Consider the following 21,574-nt stretch of genomic DNA (forward strand, 5'->3'; position numbering starts at 1 on the left):
CGTGATATTACGCGGAACCGTGATACTTTGTCTGGTATAGTACCGTGGTTACTCATTTTGGTATCGTGACAACTCTAGTTGTGGTGTCGCGTGAACTTCTGAGAGGAGCGTGAAAGAGAGAGAGAGAGAGAGAGAGAAAAAAGTGTTTGTGTGTGTGTGTGTGTGTGTGGAGATCTAGTAGAGGAGGATGCGGCGTTCGATGGCCTTGCGGCAGATGGGACACTCGCTCATTCGGTCCCCGCACAGCTGGCAGGTGCCGTGGCCGCACATGAAGATCATGTTCTTCAGCCGGTCCAGACACACCGGACACATGGTCTGTGGACAGACGGAGAAAAACGATCACAGCTCGTGTATTTGGTGCGATGACATCATTTCAATTTTCAGAGAAAACACACACACTTCATCACACAACATTTTACAAGTAGTCCTGATCTTGGTCATGAGCTGCTTCTGCTTTGTGTGTCTGTTATTGTCAAACTATTTTGTTTATTAGTGTCTAATGACATCATGGTGGTGCATTCATGGCCTTTTGGAAACCTCACAACCTGCAACAATCTGTCACTGTCCTGCTGGACATTCGCTACGTGTTTTAGAGGTTTGGTGGGTTCAATCCCTTTCAGGGTGGAGTTAAAGGGATAGTTCACCCAAAATTCAAATTTCACTCATAATCTACTCACCCTTGTGTCGACTAAGGGCTGGGGGAATTTTCAGAGTCCTCCGTTAATTTTTTTCGGAACAATTTCTCATGTCGGGGCTTCAATACAAGAGGGACATTACAGAAGAGCAGTATGGAGGTATTTGGATGTTTTTTGGTGTGTCTTTTTGGACGAAGAAAAGTGAGCCCCATTCACAACCATTATATGGACAAATACTGCTGCGCGGACCCCCCCGTAACTCAGAGAAGGCACAGAGGACTCTGAAAATTCTCACAGCCCTTAGTCGACATGAGGGTGAGTAGATTATGAGTGAAATTTGAATTTTGGGTGAACTATCCCTTTAACAGGTGGACGTTCTCTTCAGGTTCTCCAGCTGCTTCCCACACATATTAGGTTGAATGTCGACTGATGTGAATCTGAGTTTGTTCGTCTATGTGTCGGCCCTGTGACGGACTGATGACCTGTCCAGGATCTAACCCCGCCTCTTGCCCTATGTCTCTGACAAACCCACCAAACGGAAACTCGTGTATCTCAATGCATGTTGCCAACTGCTCCATCCTAAACGTGCATGTGGGTGATGAGCCGCAGGAGGAGGCGTCACACTCTTCCGTACACTTCGGGCCTTACCTGCTCCTTGATGTCTTGGAGCTGTTGCTGGAGCTTCTGAACATCGGCGTTGACGTTAGTGTTGTCCTTGTCTCTCTGCAGGGCTGGGATGTTTCCACTGGCTGTTTGAACACAACAGAGCAACACAAAGACGAGTTTAAGGAAAAAGGAAAAAAAAAAAAAATTCAATTACCAGCCTAGGGATAAAACAAATTAACAGTTTACACCAGCGGCAACATCAAACTGGAACTTCACCTCCTCATAATGATAAACTATATTGCCAATAAGAGAGAAATGCACCCACACCAACACTGCCTTTCTGAAACAAGCTGGAAGCTTGATTATATTTAAAACATGAGCTCTGTAAACAAGCAAATGATCACAAATGCATGCACTCGGAAATTTATTATGTTTGGCAGATCAAACCCGGGCTCTAGCAGTCTGTTGGCGTAGCACTCACTTTTAAACGACTTGATTTCCGAAATGCATACTTTGCAATTGTCTAGATTATAGAAACTGGCAAAGGACAAAACATCATGCAGTGTTTCTGGCGTTGGACAATCCACTGCGATGCGAGCGTGTAATGATACAAGTGTGAAACTGCCTGGATATATTATTTGAGTGCTCAACAAAAATTAGTTGGACCGAGGCCCTGATGGGGACTTCCATTCCAGACTGGCAAACATCTGCCAGAAATAGTGATCAGCAGTGTGATTCTTGGCGTATGGACGATGGACGATCTACAGTTCAGGCTGTGTGTGTATAAAATGAAAGAGAAGGAGGAGGAAGGGGGGTTTAAGGGGAGGGGGACAGGGGCCAGGGCAGCACTGTGGGGAGCTCTTTCAAAAACAAAGGCTCTGATAACGGACGGGATCATGGAGGTATACTTACACCAACTTAGTGCCAGATTGTTGGGCTGGAGAAGATCCTGCGATCCCCCTGCCATAGTGTTAGAGCTCCCTGCTGGGGATAACCAGTCACATTGTTATAGCAGGAGCCGTCCTCACCAGCTCAAGAGTTGGCCTGAGGACCAAAAACTACTCGCTACGGCCTCGGAGGGAGGTTCAGAGAAAAAATTTAAAGAGGACGCTAGAAAAGTGGGAAACAGTGATCAGGCATAGAAAGGGAAATAAGAGTCACTTCTATGTAGAGTTAATAGTTAAAATGCAGAGCGGTAAAGTGATTCTTTCTCTTTCTCTAGAAGCAAAGTGGAGGTTTTCTTGGCATCTAAATCTCATCTTGCGTGGAGAGAGGAAAAAAGTCCAAGAGGTCAAAAGTCCAGCAGCACTTGTGGTATGTAAAATAACATTTTTTTGGCTTGCGGCCTTAATCAAGGGTCATGCTACAAGTCAGTGCTGCTGGAGGATTGGCCGTCTTTATTCTTTCTCTTTCTGCCGTTAGCCAATGCTTAAGCGTGAGTCTAACACGGGGTCACTGGGTTAAACATACATTATAAAAGCAAAATACTAAACTAGAGGCGCTGGGAGCTGAAATAATCAAGAGCGACAGATCAATCTGGCATCAGCTTTCATTGTAACTGGGATGCTGCCCCTTGCATGAGGGTCTGCGTGCGTTTGGGGTTTTTTGCACGTCTGGTTGTGAATGTGTGTGAGATCTGCATGGTAATAAAAACCAATAAGTGGAGCGAGGTGACGCAATTAACACATGGAGTTAGTGAACTTACAACAGCTTCCCTTTTAACCCAACAGAAAATGTGGAAAACATGATAGAAGTTACCGCTAGTACACCACTAAAATAAACATGTGGACAATAAAACTGTGTCAGCTGGAGACAAGAAGATGGATTGTGAATGAAACCAAAAACTAAATAAATTTGGACACAATATTATATCGAGATTCATTGGAGGGTTACATCCACTTGTAAAAACTTGTTTTTTTGTGCCTCTCTTTAGAAATTCACCACCAGGGAGGAATTCTAACTCAGTTCTTTTACACATTCATGAAGGTATTAATATATATAAACCATAAGAACTGCAGGTTGTTTAGTAAACGCCTGCAAATAAATCCAGATATGTTTATAGGAATGTGATTAGTTTTCATATTCCAGCAAAACCCAATCTAATAAGTCTCATTAGCCAAAACAAAACATATCAAAAAACAAGGCAGCTAAACATTAGTGAGGCCACTATCTGTCTAAATAGAGTAGAGTAGAACTAAATGACACAATCAAAGTGGATGCATTTTTGGAGAGTAAGGTTGACTGATTCAAACGTCTGACCACATTTTTAAATATCTAATGCATGTTTTAGTAAGGGAAAATAAATAAATTAAAAAAGACAGCAAAAAAAAAACAAACAAAAAAAACATCAGTGATGCAAACATAGGAATACAATGCATAAGCAAGGCAGCAACAAAGCAAAAGGTAAAGATATTTTAAAAAGAGGAAACAAAGAAAGAAGGGAAAGAAAGAAAGAAAGAAAACTAAAAAATAAAAGGGGATAATTAAAAGGGAATGTGTGGAAGATTCACTCACTAAGGTCATCATCATCATCATCATCATCATCATCATCAGCGGCATCATCCTCCATACCTTTCCCTCCACAGCAAAGAACGAAGGGCGTGCGGCGTTCCACAACAGCCCGGCACTGTACGCACTTCTTCATGAGGCTGGCACAGTCTGGAGGGAGAGGAAACACACAGACGGTCAGATATCGTATTCAAAACGGTGGAGGATGCTGAAGTAAAGAGCACGATAGAGCTGGGCGATGATGTTTCATAATGTCACTTTTAACTTGGGTAACTACGGGACGGAGCTGCCGACACTTCTCTGAGCTTCAATAGTTGGTAGTTTATGTTTCAGACACAGGCGAACCATTGTTTAAAAAGTAGCTAATGTTAGCAGAATCGTTTTTCTACAGTTTCCCATATGAGAAGGCCAGGTCCCAGTGGATAGGTGTCTGTATATGCAGTTGAAAATCAACCCAAGATATGAGCAACCCAGGCTTTAATTTATTAGAATAATTTCTTTGTCATTTCTAGAATTTGCAGGAAGAAAAAAAAATACGACTAAAAAAGTAATTGTAGAAAAAAAAAATATATATATATATATTTATATATATATTTTTTTTTAAGGCCGTATCACCCAGCTCTAGATTATGATGTGAAATCTGTGTAACTTACTCTCACAAGCGCACATGTGACCACAGGGCTGGAACAACACGGCTGCCTTTTTGTCAGAGCACACTACGCACTCCTCAATCTGTGGAAAATGAAACAAAGAGAAAAAGAAAAAAAAGGGGGGGTAATAAAAGTGTCTCTCCACTCCTTGTCATCTATACATTTGTGGGTTCGGGACAGACAGTGGTAGGAGTGTCTCTGATACCTTGGTTCTCGACTGGACCTGATCCTTGCAGATGAGACACTTCTTGACACGCGGCGAACAGAGGGAGCAGGTGGCGATGTGTCCGCAGGGCCCGAACAGAGTGTCTCTTTTCATGTCTGAGCACACCATGCACTCCTCCAGCGACTCGATGTTGCTGTTCAGAGACGGGCTGCGGGTGCCCACCTGGCCACTGGAAGGTGGAGGATTAAAAAAAAACCACAGTGTGTGAGAGCAGTGGAAACCACAAAGCCAGAGAGGCTGATGGAGAACAAAGAAAATATGGAAAGACAAGAGGAGACTATTAAGAAAAAAAAAACAGATAAAGAAGGTGGAGAAAGGAAACAATATACTATATCAAACCTTTTTCAGACAATAAATAAGAAAAAGAACACATCAACAGCTTTACTAGAATTAGCAGGTTTTTACTGTCTTCATGTTTACCCTACATACATGGGGGTGGTATTGATCTGCTCTTCCAATGCTCAGCATGAAAGCAAGTAAGTGCATTTCCTAAAATGTCAAACTATTCCTTTAAGGGATGATGTTTACCTGCTCTTTTCTTTGTGACATTTGGCCAGAGCTTTGCAGAGGCTGGGGTCAGGACACAGGTCCAGAGGGGACTGGCCCTTCTTGTTACGAATGGTCAGGTCCGCTCCGTTAGCTGCCAGGAAGCAGGCGATGGATGCTGCGCTCTTCTTCTCCGCCCCCTGAGTGCCCAGGCCCATGATTAACTGTGGACGCAAAAAAAAAACAGATGGAATCAGAGACATGTCAGGTTTTTATTTTGGTTTTGTCACAGTGGCGCAGAGCAAAGAGTGAGAGGAGTGAGGAATCCTGGTTTCAAGAGTTAGATCCAGATGAACCATATCAAAGTAAGTGTCACATCGCCCCTAATTAGCCAGTCAAAGACACGCCTTCAGATGGCTGTCAGGCAGTGTAACCCCCTGCAACCCCCCCACCACCACCACCACCATCCAAAATCCCATTAACTGTCACATCCCTCTCGCATCCCTCCTCCAGCTCATCACCTCACTCGAACTCAAAAAGCGTCTCTCTCTGAAGCAATTTGGACCTTCCATGTCTGATTGTCTTCAAGCAGTAGCTTTTACATCTCTGCTGATGGAGCCATCGGGCCGACTAATTCAATTCTCATCTTGAAGGGGAGGGGGTGGAGGTGGGTGGGTGGGGGGGGGGCTATGGGAGAGTGACCCAACTGCACATATCTCAATTAGACCCGCTGTCTGTCTGTTCCGCTCCTCCGCTGGGGGAACCAGGCGAGGGCAGGAGGCGCTGGGGAGGAGGAGGGCTGAGGGGTGGGGAGGAACTGAGGAGGAGGAGGAGGAGGAGGATGAGGAGGCACAGGAGGAGAGGAGGAAAGACGTGGGAGGGAGACAGAAGGTGACAGGTACGGTAAGCCTGTCGCTGCAGCGAGGCACTCCAGCCTTAAGCACATCCCTGTAGGGATTAGTGATGTGGTGTTAACACGGAAATGGTTCGGCTCTGACATGTCGGCCTCTGCAGAGAGGAATGAACTCATTCAGGCTGGTCAGAAAGGGGGCAGCAAGCCGGTCGACTGCCTTGCTGCCCCCCCACCACCACCCCACCCAACACATCGGAGGCGGCTGGCATCTGAGCGATGGTCCGCTGCAGAACCGGGCTGTCCAGTGATGCAGATGACAGGGGCGACTGAGGAGCACTGAGCTTCCTGTCTAGGTGTGATCTGTCATCATTTTTCACACACCGGGGCAGCGGACCACACACACACACACACACACACACACTCATCTTCATACAGGTGTGTACACAGACCCTGCAGAACGCTACCTAAAGACCATCTAATAACCACTGATGCTGAAAGCCATGATTATGAGAGACAGGATGTGATTGCACCTCTGTGGTGTTGACAGAGCAAGTATGGCATGTATTTATAAAGGCTTTAATAACTGTCTGGTTTTCCTACTGAATCTGGTTTGTGTGTTCTCTGCATGTATGTGCAAGTTTTCACAGGAGAAAAATACATGGCATGGGTGAGAAAAAGTAATGTGTCTTTTTGTCTTTTTGTGTCTAATGAGTTTCATTGTTCAAATCAGCTCAGTAAACAGAGAGAGAAAAAAACATGTTTGCTGTGAGTCAGCAGGGGTCGCATTTGACTCTGTCAGATCCTCCACGGTTACTAGAGAGTTTTTATAAGATAACTGGAGTCACAGTAACTCCTGGTAATGACTTCTTGCTCTCTCGACCATTCGTTTTATCCCTCAATCTGAGAAACATAATAAAATCTTGAGGGGAAATGTTGCAGCAAGTTTAAACGGTTTCATTATCCTGCCTGAGTTTTTTGTATTAAAAGCAGAACAAACTGAGCCTTCTGCATCAGGCCTGCAACACAGTGGCATCCCATCTTAAGAGCACAGCTGGAGTGAGCGACGGCTGCCCATCTTTCCTGTGTCTTTTAATACGCCATGGTAGTCAGCAATCTGCTCCCAGACAATTATGTTTGGGAATATCAAGATGACACCTCACATCAACCTATTGGATAATAAGAAGGGAAATTTCCATATTTCTTTTCTACATATTGACCTAAAAATTGTTATCAACCAAAGTTTAAGATATCTTAACTCTTCAGCTACCTGTGTGTCACCTATTTCACAAGTTTGCAGCTGTTTTCTTGTTGGGTGTTTTTGGCTGTTATCCTGCACACAAAGTTGTTTTCGTTTTAATGTGTGAGTGTCTTTAACAGTGATGCCTTACTGTGTTCTTGGAGGGTTCCCAGGGCTCCACTTTGCTGACATCCTGCATATCTTGGAGCTGTCGCAGTTGGGATAGCGTGTGGTGACGCAGTGCCTCGTGAAGCGGCGTGTCCCCGTCCTTGTCCTGCACATCCAGCTTGGCCTCTGCCCGCACCAGCAGCTGTGAAGAGGAACATATAAACAAAGAGTTGCGCAAGCAGGCGGTTTAAAAACGCAAAAGTCTGGCAGCGACCATGAAACAACTTTAATTTTATGCTACGATGCAAATGCCACGGCGCTGATTTATAAGGCTGCTGCTTACAATGAACTGCCTTCAGTGTTGTAGCCCCTCCAATTATAGAGTGCATTTTGTCTGGAGTCCACAAGATGGCAACGTGGCTATCTCAATCCAATACTACCCCAAATGACTCTAACCAAGACACAGCCTCAGAGAGCATTTTCTCTACACAGCATCAGTCTGAAGCAGGACCTCATTCAACTGCAGGACATCCAACCGTGTAAATTAAATGCGGGGCTGCACTGACGTTATTCCTCTCCCCGCTTTTGTGTATGGTCCAGAGTGAGAGGGACTGACAGAGAGATAACTAGAGACAGGATGTCTAGTTTTTTGGTGCTGTGAAATGAAAGAACAGAAAAAGGAGGAGAACAAATGAGGAAAAGAAGAAAGAAGGCTAGAAGCCCCAACTAACCCGGACTATCTGTGTGTGTTGGCGCTCCACTGCCAGGTGTAACGCCGTCTGCTGGTTGACATTCTGGATGTCTAAGCTGGCGCTGCCCTGGGAGGTGGAAACAAGATAGAAAAAAGAAAACACACACACACACACACTATTAACATCTGGGATATTTGTGCATATATTAACAACCAACCCTAGTGTGTCACTCATATGTGCATGGGAGGGATGATAAATGTGGACGAAATCATATAAAGCAAAATGAAATAAAACAATTGTTCAGTACATGAAAGCCTGTAACTGTAACAAGCTCTCTGGGTTTATGTGCCTCAAACAACCTCCTTTCCTTCTTTCAACCCTGCCGACCAACAAAGTATCACCTAGGGGGCTGGGGAAGAAAAAAAAAGAAAAAAAAAGACGCATCCCACAATAACGCTGCATGTGATTGTCATTTCCAATTGCGAATACCTCAGCTGAGGAGATGTGGAGGGAAGATAAGCATTGTGATCAGGCAGTGTGTGAAATCCCCAAGTAATAAGACTGACTGACTGGCTGACTGGCTGGCTGGCAGGGAATCTGCAGTGCACCTTGTAGTGTGGTGCAATTTCTGAATAGAAAGCTGAGCCATCACTGCAAAACCAGCCCATTGCAGGGACTTGGGAAAAAAGGCCGTCCCCGCTGAAAGGTAGCTTGCACAGCAAACGTACATGCGTTGGAATGCTGCAGCAACATTGCTGCCTTGCACCACATCCTAATTAACCCAGTTCCTGCTTGGTCAGGTGACTTTTGCCGTAAACTCCTGCATGTGTTAGTCTCCGGGGAGTTAAATCTGCACTCTCACAGGGGAGAGAGAAAGAAAAAAAAAAAGAGTACAAACCTATGATTGCAGGAGGAGGAGGATATGAGGGCCCGGCAGCACTAAAGCTTACCTCTAGAGGCCCCGTGAACCGTATGGATTCAATAAAAAAAAAGGCAGTTATAGCTGCTTCAACTGGTCTACAGCTTGCTGGCTGCAGGGAGTGCAGTGGAAGCTGCTCTTAATGGTCTGTAGTGAGGGGGAAGCCGGGAGTGCTGAGGCTGAGCTGATGCAGCTATGCTTTGGGCTAATATTTGTAAACGGTAAAGAGTTTTCTCACAGAGCATGAAGAAACTTGCATTTGTTGTCAGTTTGAGCACTAAAGCATGTATTTAAAAATGCCTCCGTGTTGTCACCTGGTGCACCAACAGCTCGGCCACCTCCACGTGGTTGTTGAGGGCAGCCAGGTGCAGCGCCGTGTAACCGTCATCCTTCTTCTCATCCACGATCCAAGGCCTCGGCAGTTTGGATAGCAGCACACGCATGGCACTGAGCAGAGAGAGCAAGAGAGTGGGGGAGAAAGGAGTGAGTGAGTGGATTCTGGTGTAGAAAGTCAAGACAATGCAGTAAAATTTATCTCACATCTGTGATGTAAAAAGCAAAAAAAAAAAAGAAATTCATACATCAGTGAATGAATTCTTTCATGCACTGTGTGAGACCGTGGGGTCAGACACAAGCTGCTGGAAGCAAACACATCCCAGTGTCTGTGCTGCTGATACACAGCATATTCCAGTACATTTTTCCCCCCTTTTTACAGCAGAGCAGATCCCATTTTCACACATGGGGACAAGAATACTAAATCAACTTAGGGAGGAGTTGCTTTCCCAAGCAGAGTGTTATTTACATCAAGCTTTGAGCGGTACAAGTGCTGTGTGTTATTTTAGAGTACTCGTCCCTCTACCATCTCTTCGGTTAAAAAGGGAAGCCACTTTTCCCTTGATGATGCGCAAAAGCGTCTATCATTGGGAGGCAAAATGGTAATTACATGAGATTTAGCTGCATTCACTCAGGTCTTCTCCTGGGGAAGGAACAGACAGGGTGGATGGGAAAAAAAAATCTATTGTTTAAACAGTGCTGTTTAACACGAGTGGCCTGGTGTGGCGAGAAGAGCCCGTCAGTCCTGTGCCACTGAAGGTCATTTGGAGGATGTGTGCCACCGAGAGACGCGGCTGCAAAGGCGAACTGTACGAGAGGAGGGCTGAGAAGGAGTCACAGTGTCACAGTGGGGATAAAGAGGGAGGCTGGCTGTCACTCCCCACAGTGCCACAGAAGAAGAAGAAGAAGAAAGGAGAGACCCCAGAGTTAGTGGTGGATGAAAGCCACAAACACATTTCCATTCCTTATTAACTCGACTGTAATTACAAAGAAATACATGGGGGTTAATGCCCTTCCTCTCGCAAAGTCAACTTGGTTTTTCTTGCATGGCAGCTTTTAGTTTAGTGTTTGAACTCATCCATTATCTCTTTGCCCCCGACTCCTATCTCTCCGTGCACCCTCCTCTTGCTTTAGCTCTCGGGCACACACCCAGGCATATAATACATGAGAATACTGAAATGAGACTCATCCCGATTTTAATGTACGAGAGGCGCATCAAGCCAAGGATATCTGATGAGGAATAAAGGCAGCAGAAAACTCCTTTTTGCAAATACTTTGAAATGTGAAACAAGGCACTTAAAAGCCCAAGCTGTGTCGCTAAACTCTTCTTATATCTGGTCTGTAGTTAGGTACACAATGTACCTTCAATAAGCATTAGAGCAGGAACGCTGGAGGGAACACTTCTGGCCCTGATTAACCCTGAATAATCATGCAGGGCATATCTTTGAACTGCGACAAAAGGAGGCGGCAGATTTTACCCTGACTTTGATAACGGCTGAACAGCCCACATCCGTACGGCGGAGTATTTACATACACAATACAAAGAGGTAAATATGATCCGAAACAGCACACAGAGGGGGGGGGAATGGGCTGTAGCATGGGACAGGAAGGCCGCAGCCTGCACAATCAATGACAAATGGTGAACTATTGAGACAGAGGAAAGAAAGCAAACCAACAGTCTTTCAGAGTAAAGGTAATCGGCACGGCAGGTTCTCTGCAGGGTTTTTTTTTTTTTTCTTCCTGCTAAACCTACAGCTCGTCTCTCTCCTCCCGGGGTAATGAAAGAGAGCATCATCAGCACACCCCTCTTGAGGAAAAGCAGCAGAGGAAAAGAGGAGCAGAGAGAGGCAAGGGGGGCAAGGCAGTCAGCACCTCTGCACGGACAGAGATCCGGGGCTGGTGTACTGCTGCAGTGATGAACAGCGCAGCACACTGATCCCAGGCTCCCTCTCGCTCTCTCTCTACCTCTCATCGCACAGAGGCTTACGCACATACACCTGCATTGCTTGCAGCCATCTTCAAACCACTTAATGCAGAGGAGCGCTGCTTAAATGATATAGCAGCCGCGCCCACTCTTTGCCCTAATCTCATATTCATAATGTGTCGCCTTTGTTACAAAGAACTATTTGCTCGCCTATTGTAGATTTACCATCTCACGGGGGGACTTTTGAGTAATTTCATCCATTGCACTCCCACTGGGCAGAAGTTGAGACTTAAACAAGCAAATTATTCAAGAAAAGACCTTGCCACATCAGATTCCTGCCTGAAGCTATAACATAAAACTTATTCCCAGCGGTTAAACCTAACACTCTTTTAGCTTTCGTTCAAGGAAGACTGATAGACAACACAGGAATGCAGTTTTTTTTTTTTTTTTTTTTTTTTAAACTACCAACAGAATCAAGGGCATTTGTCCCACATAATGCCTTTGTTCTTTTTGTGCTCATATTCTTCCTCTTATTGGTGCAATACAGAACATTTGTGCGACGTGGATTGGCTGGAAATGTCTCCTATATGTAAAACAACTGGCCAATGAATGCAGCGCCTCCTACAGAAGCCGACTGGCGCCTTCTAGTGTCAACAGCCGGCACTTGAGTGCTGGGCAGGTGTTAGCTGATGTAGGGAGCCCCTCCAATAGAAGTCTAGATTGACAGGCTCCCTGCCATGCTGGGCAAAATGGGCAGACATTAATATTAATGCCCCATACTGGCACTGCTGCATTGCAGTTAAGTTATTTGCTGTAAAGGCAGAAAAAAAGAGAGTGAATTAAGAACCAAGAAATAAATCCTAGATGTTTCTTCTTTTTTTTATCTCTTGGGTAAGTGATGTTAGCAGTGACTGAGGTGTGTGTATGTGTGTGTGAGAGAGGAACTGGCTCTTGAGGTAGGATGTTGAGCAGGAGGATGTCGGAGGGGGGAGAGTGAGTTTGGCCGACTCGGGCGGGCTGCAGACTTTTCTTACCGAGCAGAAGGCGCTGTGTCAACCTGGGAGTTTACATTTGGAGAGCTAAAACATTTTTTGCTATGTGGAGGAAACATATTTAGAGAGCGGTGAGGATTTCCTCGTGACAGCTGAGCCTTACAAAACCAAAGCAAGCAAAGTCTGTGTGTGAATGCAGGGAGGACGTGCAGCTAAAGGAAGGAGAATGGTAGAGGGGAGAGGGAGAAGGAAGGGGAGACGTGATGGAACTGGGTCACCCTGTGAGAGATCTCACGAGTCCCTCAGGAGAGCTGCACCGGGGCCTGTTGTCTTGGGCTGCAATTTGTCATTGACCAGGAACGCTCTCTGACGCCCTCAGCTCTGTGTGTGTTGGCGTTTGTCATTGCGCCGTACGACAGTGAACCCAAAAAGTGTGTGCGCGGTCTCGTGTGTGTGTGTGTGTGTGTGTGTGTGCGCGCTGGGGTCGACAGGGCCCTTCTGCTGCCCTCGTCTGGCTGACAGCCATCTGTGTGGTGGTGGTCAGTCGCCGCTATTGCAACAGGAAGTGAGAGTCGAGGGACAGTAACTTGGGTAGGACAGGGCGAAACGGGAACAGTCAAACATCCAGCCTGAGATTAATGGCTGCGCGCAAACATATGGTTACTCTGATGCAGGAGACGTGTTTGGCATACCGTCAGCCGTTAAACAAAGGCTTCCAGCTCAAGACAGCCCGTCCAAATTCTGCATCGGAAATTAGTCGCCAAGAGGTGCCACCTGCCGAAAACGCTCGGTAAAGGCTGATCATGACAGTGATCAGATTTGCAACTGTAATGTTCAACTGCACAGATCCAATCCATTTCAATAGTTACAAGTACTACATACCAAAATACCAAATAAATGTTTTTAACCAAAATAATTCCTGACATATTAACTTTTACTGCAGCGTGGGCGAGAATCTATCCACATCCTTTTCAGGACTTTAGCAACAAGTGTTTAACTTATAATCAAAAGTGCTATGGATTATATTCTTCTCAGAGCAGATATGTCAACAAGTCCATTTCCATGACAACTGAACAAACTTTATCTGCCAATAAAAACTGTTTACATTTGATGCTTTTAGGAAAAAAAGCCTACAAGTTAGAAATCCTTCTTTCAAAAACGCACAGCCTCTGTTAGATTTAGCTGGTTTCATGAGGTTTGTTTCTATATTCCTTTCCTCCCTCCAAATGTTCTTCTCCGTTGCAGAGGCCTCATCGGAGCAGCCGTATCCAGATGGTGTGACTTCAGGACGATACATGAGGTGTCAGCTCATCGGGGGGGGGGGGGGGGCAGGATCAATACTTTCAGGTCTTTTGAAATAGTGAAGCAGGTTCCCAACAAATCATTCACAAATGCAACACACTAACTGCAAATGGAACCGACTCCCTTCCCCATCCAGCTCGGGGCGGGGAGGCGCTCTTCATCATGTGTTTGGAAGGCAGAGAGTCCCTAACTCAGTGGCAGCTGGGAGGGTTGGAGTCATAAAACTGTTGAGGATTTCACTGATCTTAAAACATGCTGCTCTGAACGGAGGGCTGTTGCATTTTTCCTACAAAAACAAGGCAGCCCCAACTTCAACACACACACACACACACACACACACACAAACTGCAAATACCACTGCTACGAAAACATCATATCTCATATCTTAACATTAATTCAAGCAGCTTTTGACACCCATGCAAATGTGACAACCTCCCAAACTTCACCCCTGCCCATCACTCCACTGCTCCCCCCTCCCGAAGCAATTAGTCACCAGTTTACTTAAGTCGGGGGCCGTCCCGCAGCTGCTGGCCGTCCTGCTGTGGACAGAAGTAAATAAACACAGGTAGCGTCCAGGCCAGCAGTGCAGCAGAGAGCTGAGGACAAGAACCTAACTGGCTCCGCTCGATAAAAAAAGGCTTTCATTACCATGCCGTGAGGAGAATAATTTCCCCTACAATGTGACCTTCCCCTGCTTGCCTGTACCTGAGGCCCCTGAGTGAGCATGCTTTTATTAAGGACTATTTGCATAAACCGGGAAGGGGGGAAAGACGGGGAAGGGATGCATTTCTATGATGTTTTGGTTATCACTATAGCTGTTGCTGCCGGCTTGAAGGTTGTTTAGGAGACGCCAGGTGCATTTTCAAACATTCTCAGGTATAGTCGTCTGTCCATTTGGGAAGTAGGCGCGAGCCTATAAAGGCTTAGCTCTAATTAGCCTTAAATCATCCGGTATTATGGGGTGTCCTGATTCATAGCAATTTATGAAGAAGGAGGCAGCAAGACAGTCAGAGAAGCCCAATGGCGCGTTAATGTCCCATTGGTTCGAGATGACCCAATTATTTTCCCATGCTAGTCTTCCTTTGCACTTTATTCTCCTCAGTACCTTGAAAAAGTCTCATTCCCATTTCTGCACCAGCCATAATAGCTATAATATACATCCTTTTACCCAAAAAGTGAGAAATGGCATAAAAGAAGGAGCAAGGACATGCAGATTATATTAGAATAAAGAGACCCCTAAATCATACGTACTCTATGGAAGAATTCCTCAATAGCATCATTACCTATAAAACAACCACGTAATTATTGAACATCGCTTTGTGCGCAGGGTCTGGATCATTGTAATAGGCTCTACATTGGTTTTTAATGTAACAGGGATACAAATCTAGGAAAGACTGGAAAAAAACTGGATTGGATTTAACCTGCTGTATGAAAAAGACTTACAACAAAGTGACTTGACAGACTGAATACACTCCGACAATGTGCAAATAACCAACTTGAAAAGTGACAAAAAAAACCACAAGACAGGATTTGGTAATAGCATTTTGAATGGTTGACTTGACGTAGGACAAAAAGTATACAAACCGCAGCGTGGAAAATGAAAACGGTAGCTCACATCACTTGTCAGCCCGAGACACAAAACAGACCGGAGTACGCTGTCACCGCGGCATCCAAACCCACCGGCCTTTCTCGCCCATTATTACAGTCATTGCTTCTCAAACAAGCTGCTAACAGAGCAAAGAAAAGCATCTCTGACCCCGTCACCCTGCTCACTCTCTTTTTCGACAAACTTCCCTCTAGTAGATGTTACGGATCAGTGACCCCTCCTCCCCCCCGCCCCCCCTGCCCACAACCTGCTACAAATAAAGATTTTCTCTGTCGTGTCTCGTGATGCGGACATTAGATTTCGATTTAATTGAAAATGCAACCTACAGGTCGATATGTATTGCCCTTTGACATGATATATCACTACTGCTGTGAGTCTAATTGTATCTGTGATGTCTGTAATAATTTTTAATGTTGAATGTGTTGTGCTCGTGTCCATCCCATGTCTGTTGTGAAAAACAAAGAAACTCATTATATTATATTATATTACTCGCTATACTTCAAGCAAATTGAGGCTTTCTCCGACTCCTCTTGGTGACGGAGGTGGTGACCTATTTGAACTTGAACTGAATACCCAAGTTTTACATCTTACTGGGTCATCAGCAGTCTTTGTGTTAAGCCACGTCATTGTTATTTGAATCTTCTTCAGGTTTTTTTTTTTTTTAAACAAGCGCGCCAATCTAACATCATCTTAATAACCTCTTATCTGTGAAGCCAGTGTGACTGACAATGGCTCTTTATACTGGCCATTTTTTTGTGATTATGAAGCTGCTTCCTTCAGAGCAATACTACGCCGTGCTCGTGTCTGGTTTGAAATTAACTGCAGGTGTTTCCACACTGAAGTACGGGGAGCGGTAAACAGAAGCGGAGGGGGACTGACTCCGGGCTTTGCAGAGCAGCGGCGGAGGATTCAGCCGCTTGTGAAGGTCCTTCGATCGACAGCCACTCAGCAGCCTGCCGCACTGTCACCGTATGGGCAGACAGTCTGAGAGGCTCCCGTGATCTACGGTCTCACGGCAAATCTACCACTTTAAATCACCCCTCACTCCACAGCCTCCCACCTTTTTCTTGGCCCACCACAAAACACATCACGCTCACCCTCACCCTTCACACTCTCCTCCCTTGAAACGCTCCATCTCTTGTACGACGTTGTGACCTGCGAGGGTCCTTTTTACACACACAGGAAAAACCCAGCAGTAACAGCATCTCCCCCTCTTAAACGCAGCGGCAAAACGAAGATAACACATCATCAAAAAGCTCCGCCACAGTAATTGGCAGAGCAGATCCAAAGTGACACAAACAAGCTGCCATATTGCAGCTGATGAGCCTGACTTCTTTGGCAGTGCACACACTTCTAGGCACATATGCAGAGGAAGAAGCTGTGGCTGAAACAGCGATTTGGTAATTAAAATCCATTGTTTGCAGTGGGAAATAATGGGGATCAAAGGGCCTTGTATCAGCTACTGCCTCCTCTAAGCACTGAGACAACAGGCCATATGCCCCAGAGCAGAAGAGAAAATGTCTAACAGCCAACTTGTTAACTGTGGGGGAATGGAGCTTGTATGAATGTACTGTACATTAGACAGATAAGGCTCCATAGAAACTTGAATGTATTCCACACGGACCCATGATTGTACAGATAGTACAATGAAGGTTTTTCTCCTGCAATTTTCCCACGTAAGCTGTTCTGCCTAATCCCAATAATGTAATGGCTTTTTTTACAAAGCAAGCGCTTTTTGCCGACGCCGATTCCCCTCCGTATTCTTTGCATGTTTGTACACAAGGACCCAGACACACACACACACACACACACACTCGCACAAGAGCTCGCCAACAGACACAAACACAAATCCTTAGCCTCTCCGACTTGTCATAACGCATTTACGCGGGAGCCATTGACTCGGATGTCCGTACAGGTTACCAGGGTAACGTGGCCTGCATTATTCAGCAGCTTAGCTTAGGTTTAGATGTGAACGTCGGCCTGAATGTGTCCCTCAGAGTACATTAAGGTACTAATAGCCCTTGCGGTGACAAAAAACTGTGAAATGACTGGACATGATGGGACAATGAACATGGGTCGTGCCCACGTTTGATCACACACATCACACGGTCTGAAGCGCCTCTGTATTTTTTTGACATAGCTCGAAAGGATCTTAGCGCTGTTGTTTTATCAAATACAAAACTGCTGAATCATCTGGTGTGCAACCAGGTGTTCCTGAAATGATTCTGTCACTGCATTGAAAATGTATCCAACCTCTGATTCAGTTCTGTTCTACAAAGATTGCTACAGTCTCGTTTAAAAAGAGGATTTCTCACTTGGTATTGATACTCAATATGTGGATTGGGGTCACTAAAGCATGACAGCATCTCTAACGGCCCACGATGACATTAATACTTACATCATGCTATCTGTATTATCTTGATACATGAGTGCAACCATTTCAAGTATACTGCAGGGTTTGTAATGAGGTTTTACACGTGTTCACTCAGCTAAGGAATGTGCAGCACACTTCTCAGTTGTTTCATAAAAAAAAAAAAAAAAAAAAAAAAGACAAACCCAACTGCCATCACTGACGTTAAAGTACCATCTAAAACTGAAATAAATTCTATTACTTATTCCAGTACATCAAGTAAATAGATAAACTACATTTGTTTTTAAATAGGGGGAGAAAATATTAAAGATGCCTGACAGCTGTGCTGTGGAAGTACATCACCTTGCTCTGTCATATTTATTACCTGCATTGCTGAGGCACTTAAAGTGCCACAAATAAATCCTGCTCTTTCTAGGTTTGGCAAGTGGGCGAAAAACATACTAACGGTGCATATGGCGGCTTCACAATGCAACCTTTTCTTTTTGCATGGCATAGTCACTTTCCCAAAAGCTCTTAATGTCCTTGAGTCCCTCCAGTAAAGGGATGCACCCCTCCCTCTCGCTCCCCACCATGCATCCATCCCTCGATCCCTCATTCCCTCTCTTCCCCCTCCATCCATCCATCCTTGCCTCCCTCTGCTTCCCCCAACCCCCTCCCTCTCCCAACATGTGCTATAGCAACATAGCAGCCAGGACTCAATGTTTCAGAATGCCACAGGACAGACAGAGCATTACAGCATGGCTGAGCTTATCTATTGGCTCAGAGCCACTGTTGGCCCAGCCCTTAGGAGGAAGTGTGGGCGTTCTGATTGGCCACAGGGGGATTGGGGCTTGTATCAGCTTGTCCTCTGGCTGATCTGTTGGACTGGTCCCAGCTCATAGAGAGGTGGACATTGGGAGGGATTCTAGGATTGGGGGGACTTTTCAATTAAGTCCGAGTGCATGCTGCAGCAAACTGGAATGAACCCGTTGTTGCGCTACATCCTTAATGGGCGCGCTCCTCAGTCAGTAATTTAACTAGAATAAGCTAATGTCTATTTGTACAACTGAGGATGATAACAACAAATAATACTAAGGAGACGTGTAATTACAAAAAAAATGAATCAGCGGGATAAATCTGTTCAGACTACATAGAGCATGTTATAATAACTACCCGGTCTAAGGATACTTCCTCCCGTTGTGGGCGACAGGAACTCTCTAAGTGCAGTTCATCTGGATTCCAAAGGTTACTTTGACATATCTCTACGATCACTTATCTTTTAATGAATTACAGCAAAGCACCTGTGTGTCCCATTTCCTCTGACCAAGTTTATCGCGTCCACCTTCCTGCCATCAGGAATTATCATATATTACTGTGTAAACATGGCCGGATCACACACGACGGTTAAACACACAAAAAAACGAATGGCCAAATCACCGCGCCTAAGTGACATCATTCCTCTGTTTTAGCCCATAAAACCATAATACTCTGCCATCACGTATTGCGCAACTGTGTCTCTGTGTGTGTGTGCATGGTTGTGCACCTCAGAGCATATGGTGACAAGGAGGAACTCATACATTGTCCTCAGCAGCTACAACACCTTTCCTGTCACCTCTTTTTATTTTATCAATAGGTTGCTGGCTGCTGCATCTGGCTGTCCTCGCCTGGCCGCGTTAACTTCTAAAAATCTGGAAAAAATTAAAACTTCCAATCACAGAAGACTAATTCAGGTTAAGCATCATAATTAAATCTGTGCACGAGCATGCAGCCATTTACTTGAGTGGCATGTGAATAAACAGACATCAAGCAGTATGCTGCGGGTGTGTATGTGTGTGTATGTGTGTGTGTGCCTCTGAGAAAATGGTCTGGCACACGCATTATGCGCCCCTGCAGTGCATAGGTATTTGTGCAGTTTGGGAGTCACTTAATGGTAACATGCAGCGCCAGTAAGGCACAGTAAAAGATCAGAGGCAGGAGAGGCAGAGGAGCTTCCCCTGCAGTGAGGCTGGAGGGAACAATGGGCTGCTGGATCAGAGAGCCTGACAGCCACTGGCTTCCCCCTCCAGCACCCAGGTAGGCTGGCCCATTCATAAATCACTTTTATTCTTCCAAGTGCTCAACAGCCTCACCTCTTCAAATGATGCACTGTGTAAAGGGATGAGGAGAGAGAGAGAGAGGGGTGGGGTGGGATGGTGGGTGTGGAGGGAAGAAGGAGGGAGAGGAAGGCAACCGACGAGAGAGATAAAGTAAGCACGAGGAAGAGCCAGGCTGATGGAGGAGGAGCATGCAGATTTTCTAAAAAAAAAAAAGAAAAAAAGAGAGGCACAAACTGGACTCATTAGAAGTAGCTGTAATCCCTATATGATGTTGACTGGTGGGCAGGGACACAGACAGCAGGAATTAAGACAAGCCAAAAGACCAACCAAAACTTAACCAGCAGGCTTGAGGCTCAAAGATAAAAAATAAATAAAATAAAAAAACAAACAGGGGTGTCATGACCATGTGAAGGTGACCAGGAGTCCCAGAACAAACCTTTCAAATCACAAAAGAGACTTTTCTGGGTCATTTTAGTCGAGTCAGAGGGACGAGCTTTCACTAAGAATGCCCATCTTATAAAATAACCAACAATATATTATGCTTCCTAAAGGTTTTCCCTCTGGGCTTTCCCAGAAATCAAGCTTTTTGACGTTAATTTGGAAAAGGAAAAAAAAAGGAAGAAAGAAGATTTAATGTCAAAGTGAAAACAAATCACTACAAATTCATCTTAATTAGGAACAAATAAAAAAAACAAAGTAATTGATTGTATTCACCCTTCTCAAGTCGATATTTAGTAGAAGCACCTCTGGCAGCAATTACAGCCTCAACTCAACTCTTTGTGAATTGCTCTGTGTGGACACTGCCCCCCCCTCCCTCCTCCTTCCTTCCTACTTTCCTCATCTCTGCCCAGTCTCTCTTGCTAAACTGCCTGAGCTCTGTTATGCTGCATGAGATCCATGAGTAACAAGCCACTTTAAAGTCCTGCCACAAATGTTTGATTACAATCCTTCCAGCGGCTGCTGCAGACAATCATCGTCACAGCATAATACTGCCACCATCGTGCTTTATGGTGTTTCTGCCCTCCCACCCCCCACCCTGTGTGCGGCGTTTTGATTTCACTACATTCACAGGTTGATTCAGTAGCGATGGGCCTCTTCCGCACAGACTCGTGTTTTATCCAACATCACTTATCTTGAAATTTTTGAATTTTTTCTTTCATAAAACTTCTACAAAGTGCTGGCTTCACCACTGACGATTTTGAATCAGAGGAAGTGTGTTAAGAGGGTGAAGTCTGTACTTAATTTAGATCATTTTGGAGAGACTATCCTTTTTTCTCTTGATGTCAAAAATCCTGACTTGTATCCATTCACAATTCCCAAATAACACCAAGAAAGGAACGGCTTCAAATATCAAAATTTCTACAAAAAATCTGTAATAATAAAAAAAAATCATTAAAAGAGACAAATGCTTGATGTCAAACCAACCAGTTTTGTTTAATTTCTTTCAGTTGAATGGGGGGAAACGTCTTAAGCAGCGCTCATGGGGGGAGAAACACCCATTCCAGCCTTCCATCCAGTGAAGCAATGCACATCCATTAGTAGATCCTTTTCTTATTGATCGATTAACTGCTCAGCTAAACATTCAGGCCCGCGCTATTCATCATGGAGGGAAGATGTAAGCCATGCTCCTGAGTTTCAGGGGCAGATGGGATGTCGGGTTGTAATTGAGATTAAACTGGTGGGTTGGGTGGCTGGAACAGTGAGGGTGGAGACCCACCGAGGGGATACACAAAACACACACAAGAGCATCTTCTATGCAGACAGTTGGTTATGGTTTCTGTGGCTCGTGACTGAGTGTTAGCACATTGCCAAGTTCAAACGCGCATCTGCTGCGTGTGTGTGTGTGTGTAAAGTAAATTTGCACAGAGTATGTGAAAAAAAAAAACAGGTTCAATATGAAGCAGTGTGCAAATGTGGAGACTAAAGTGCAATAACAGGTGGACAATTACAGTTGCCATTTATGCAGCTGGGAATCTGCACTTTGATTGTCCGTGTAAGGTCAAGTTTTGAGCGCGACACATTAGCTGGGAATCCATTTTATCTCGCAAATG

At 45.1% G+C, this 21,574-nt stretch overlaps 1 protein-coding gene across 4 annotated transcripts in view; it reads right to left on the bottom strand.

Annotated features, from left to right (window-relative positions):
- Positions 1-108: 108 nt before the first annotated feature.
- Positions 109-21,574, bottom strand: part of mib1 (MIB E3 ubiquitin protein ligase 1) — a 52,892-nt gene continuing 31,426 nt past the window's right edge. Inside the window, exons 13-22 of one of the 4 annotated variants that reach the window (XM_085805179.1) lie at positions 9,235-9,367; positions 8,041-8,127; positions 7,353-7,511; positions 5,154-5,335; positions 4,605-4,794; positions 4,403-4,481; positions 3,756-3,899; positions 2,154-2,222; positions 1,284-1,384; positions 109-315 (exon numbers count right to left, since the gene is read on the bottom strand). In XM_085805179.1, coding sequence (XP_085661305.1) covers positions 175-315; positions 1,284-1,384; positions 2,154-2,222; positions 3,756-3,899; positions 4,403-4,481; positions 4,605-4,794; positions 5,154-5,335; positions 7,353-7,511; positions 8,041-8,127; positions 9,235-9,367 — 1,285 coding nt within the window. In that variant the 3' untranslated portion in view covers positions 109-174. Of the gene's footprint in view, positions 316-1,283; positions 1,385-2,153; positions 2,226-3,755; positions 3,900-4,402; positions 4,482-4,604; positions 4,795-5,153; positions 5,336-7,352; positions 7,512-8,040; positions 8,128-9,234; positions 9,368-21,574 lie in introns of all 4 variants that reach the window. The other 3 variants (XM_085805178.1, XM_085805181.1, XM_085805180.1) reach the window with 3 other exon arrangements.

Source organism: Trachurus japonicus, chromosome 17 (genome assembly GCF_045865225.1).
Source record: "Trachurus japonicus isolate A0001 chromosome 17, Traja_1.0".
Taxonomy (NCBI): Eukaryota; Metazoa; Chordata; class Actinopteri; order Carangiformes; family Carangidae; genus Trachurus; species Trachurus japonicus.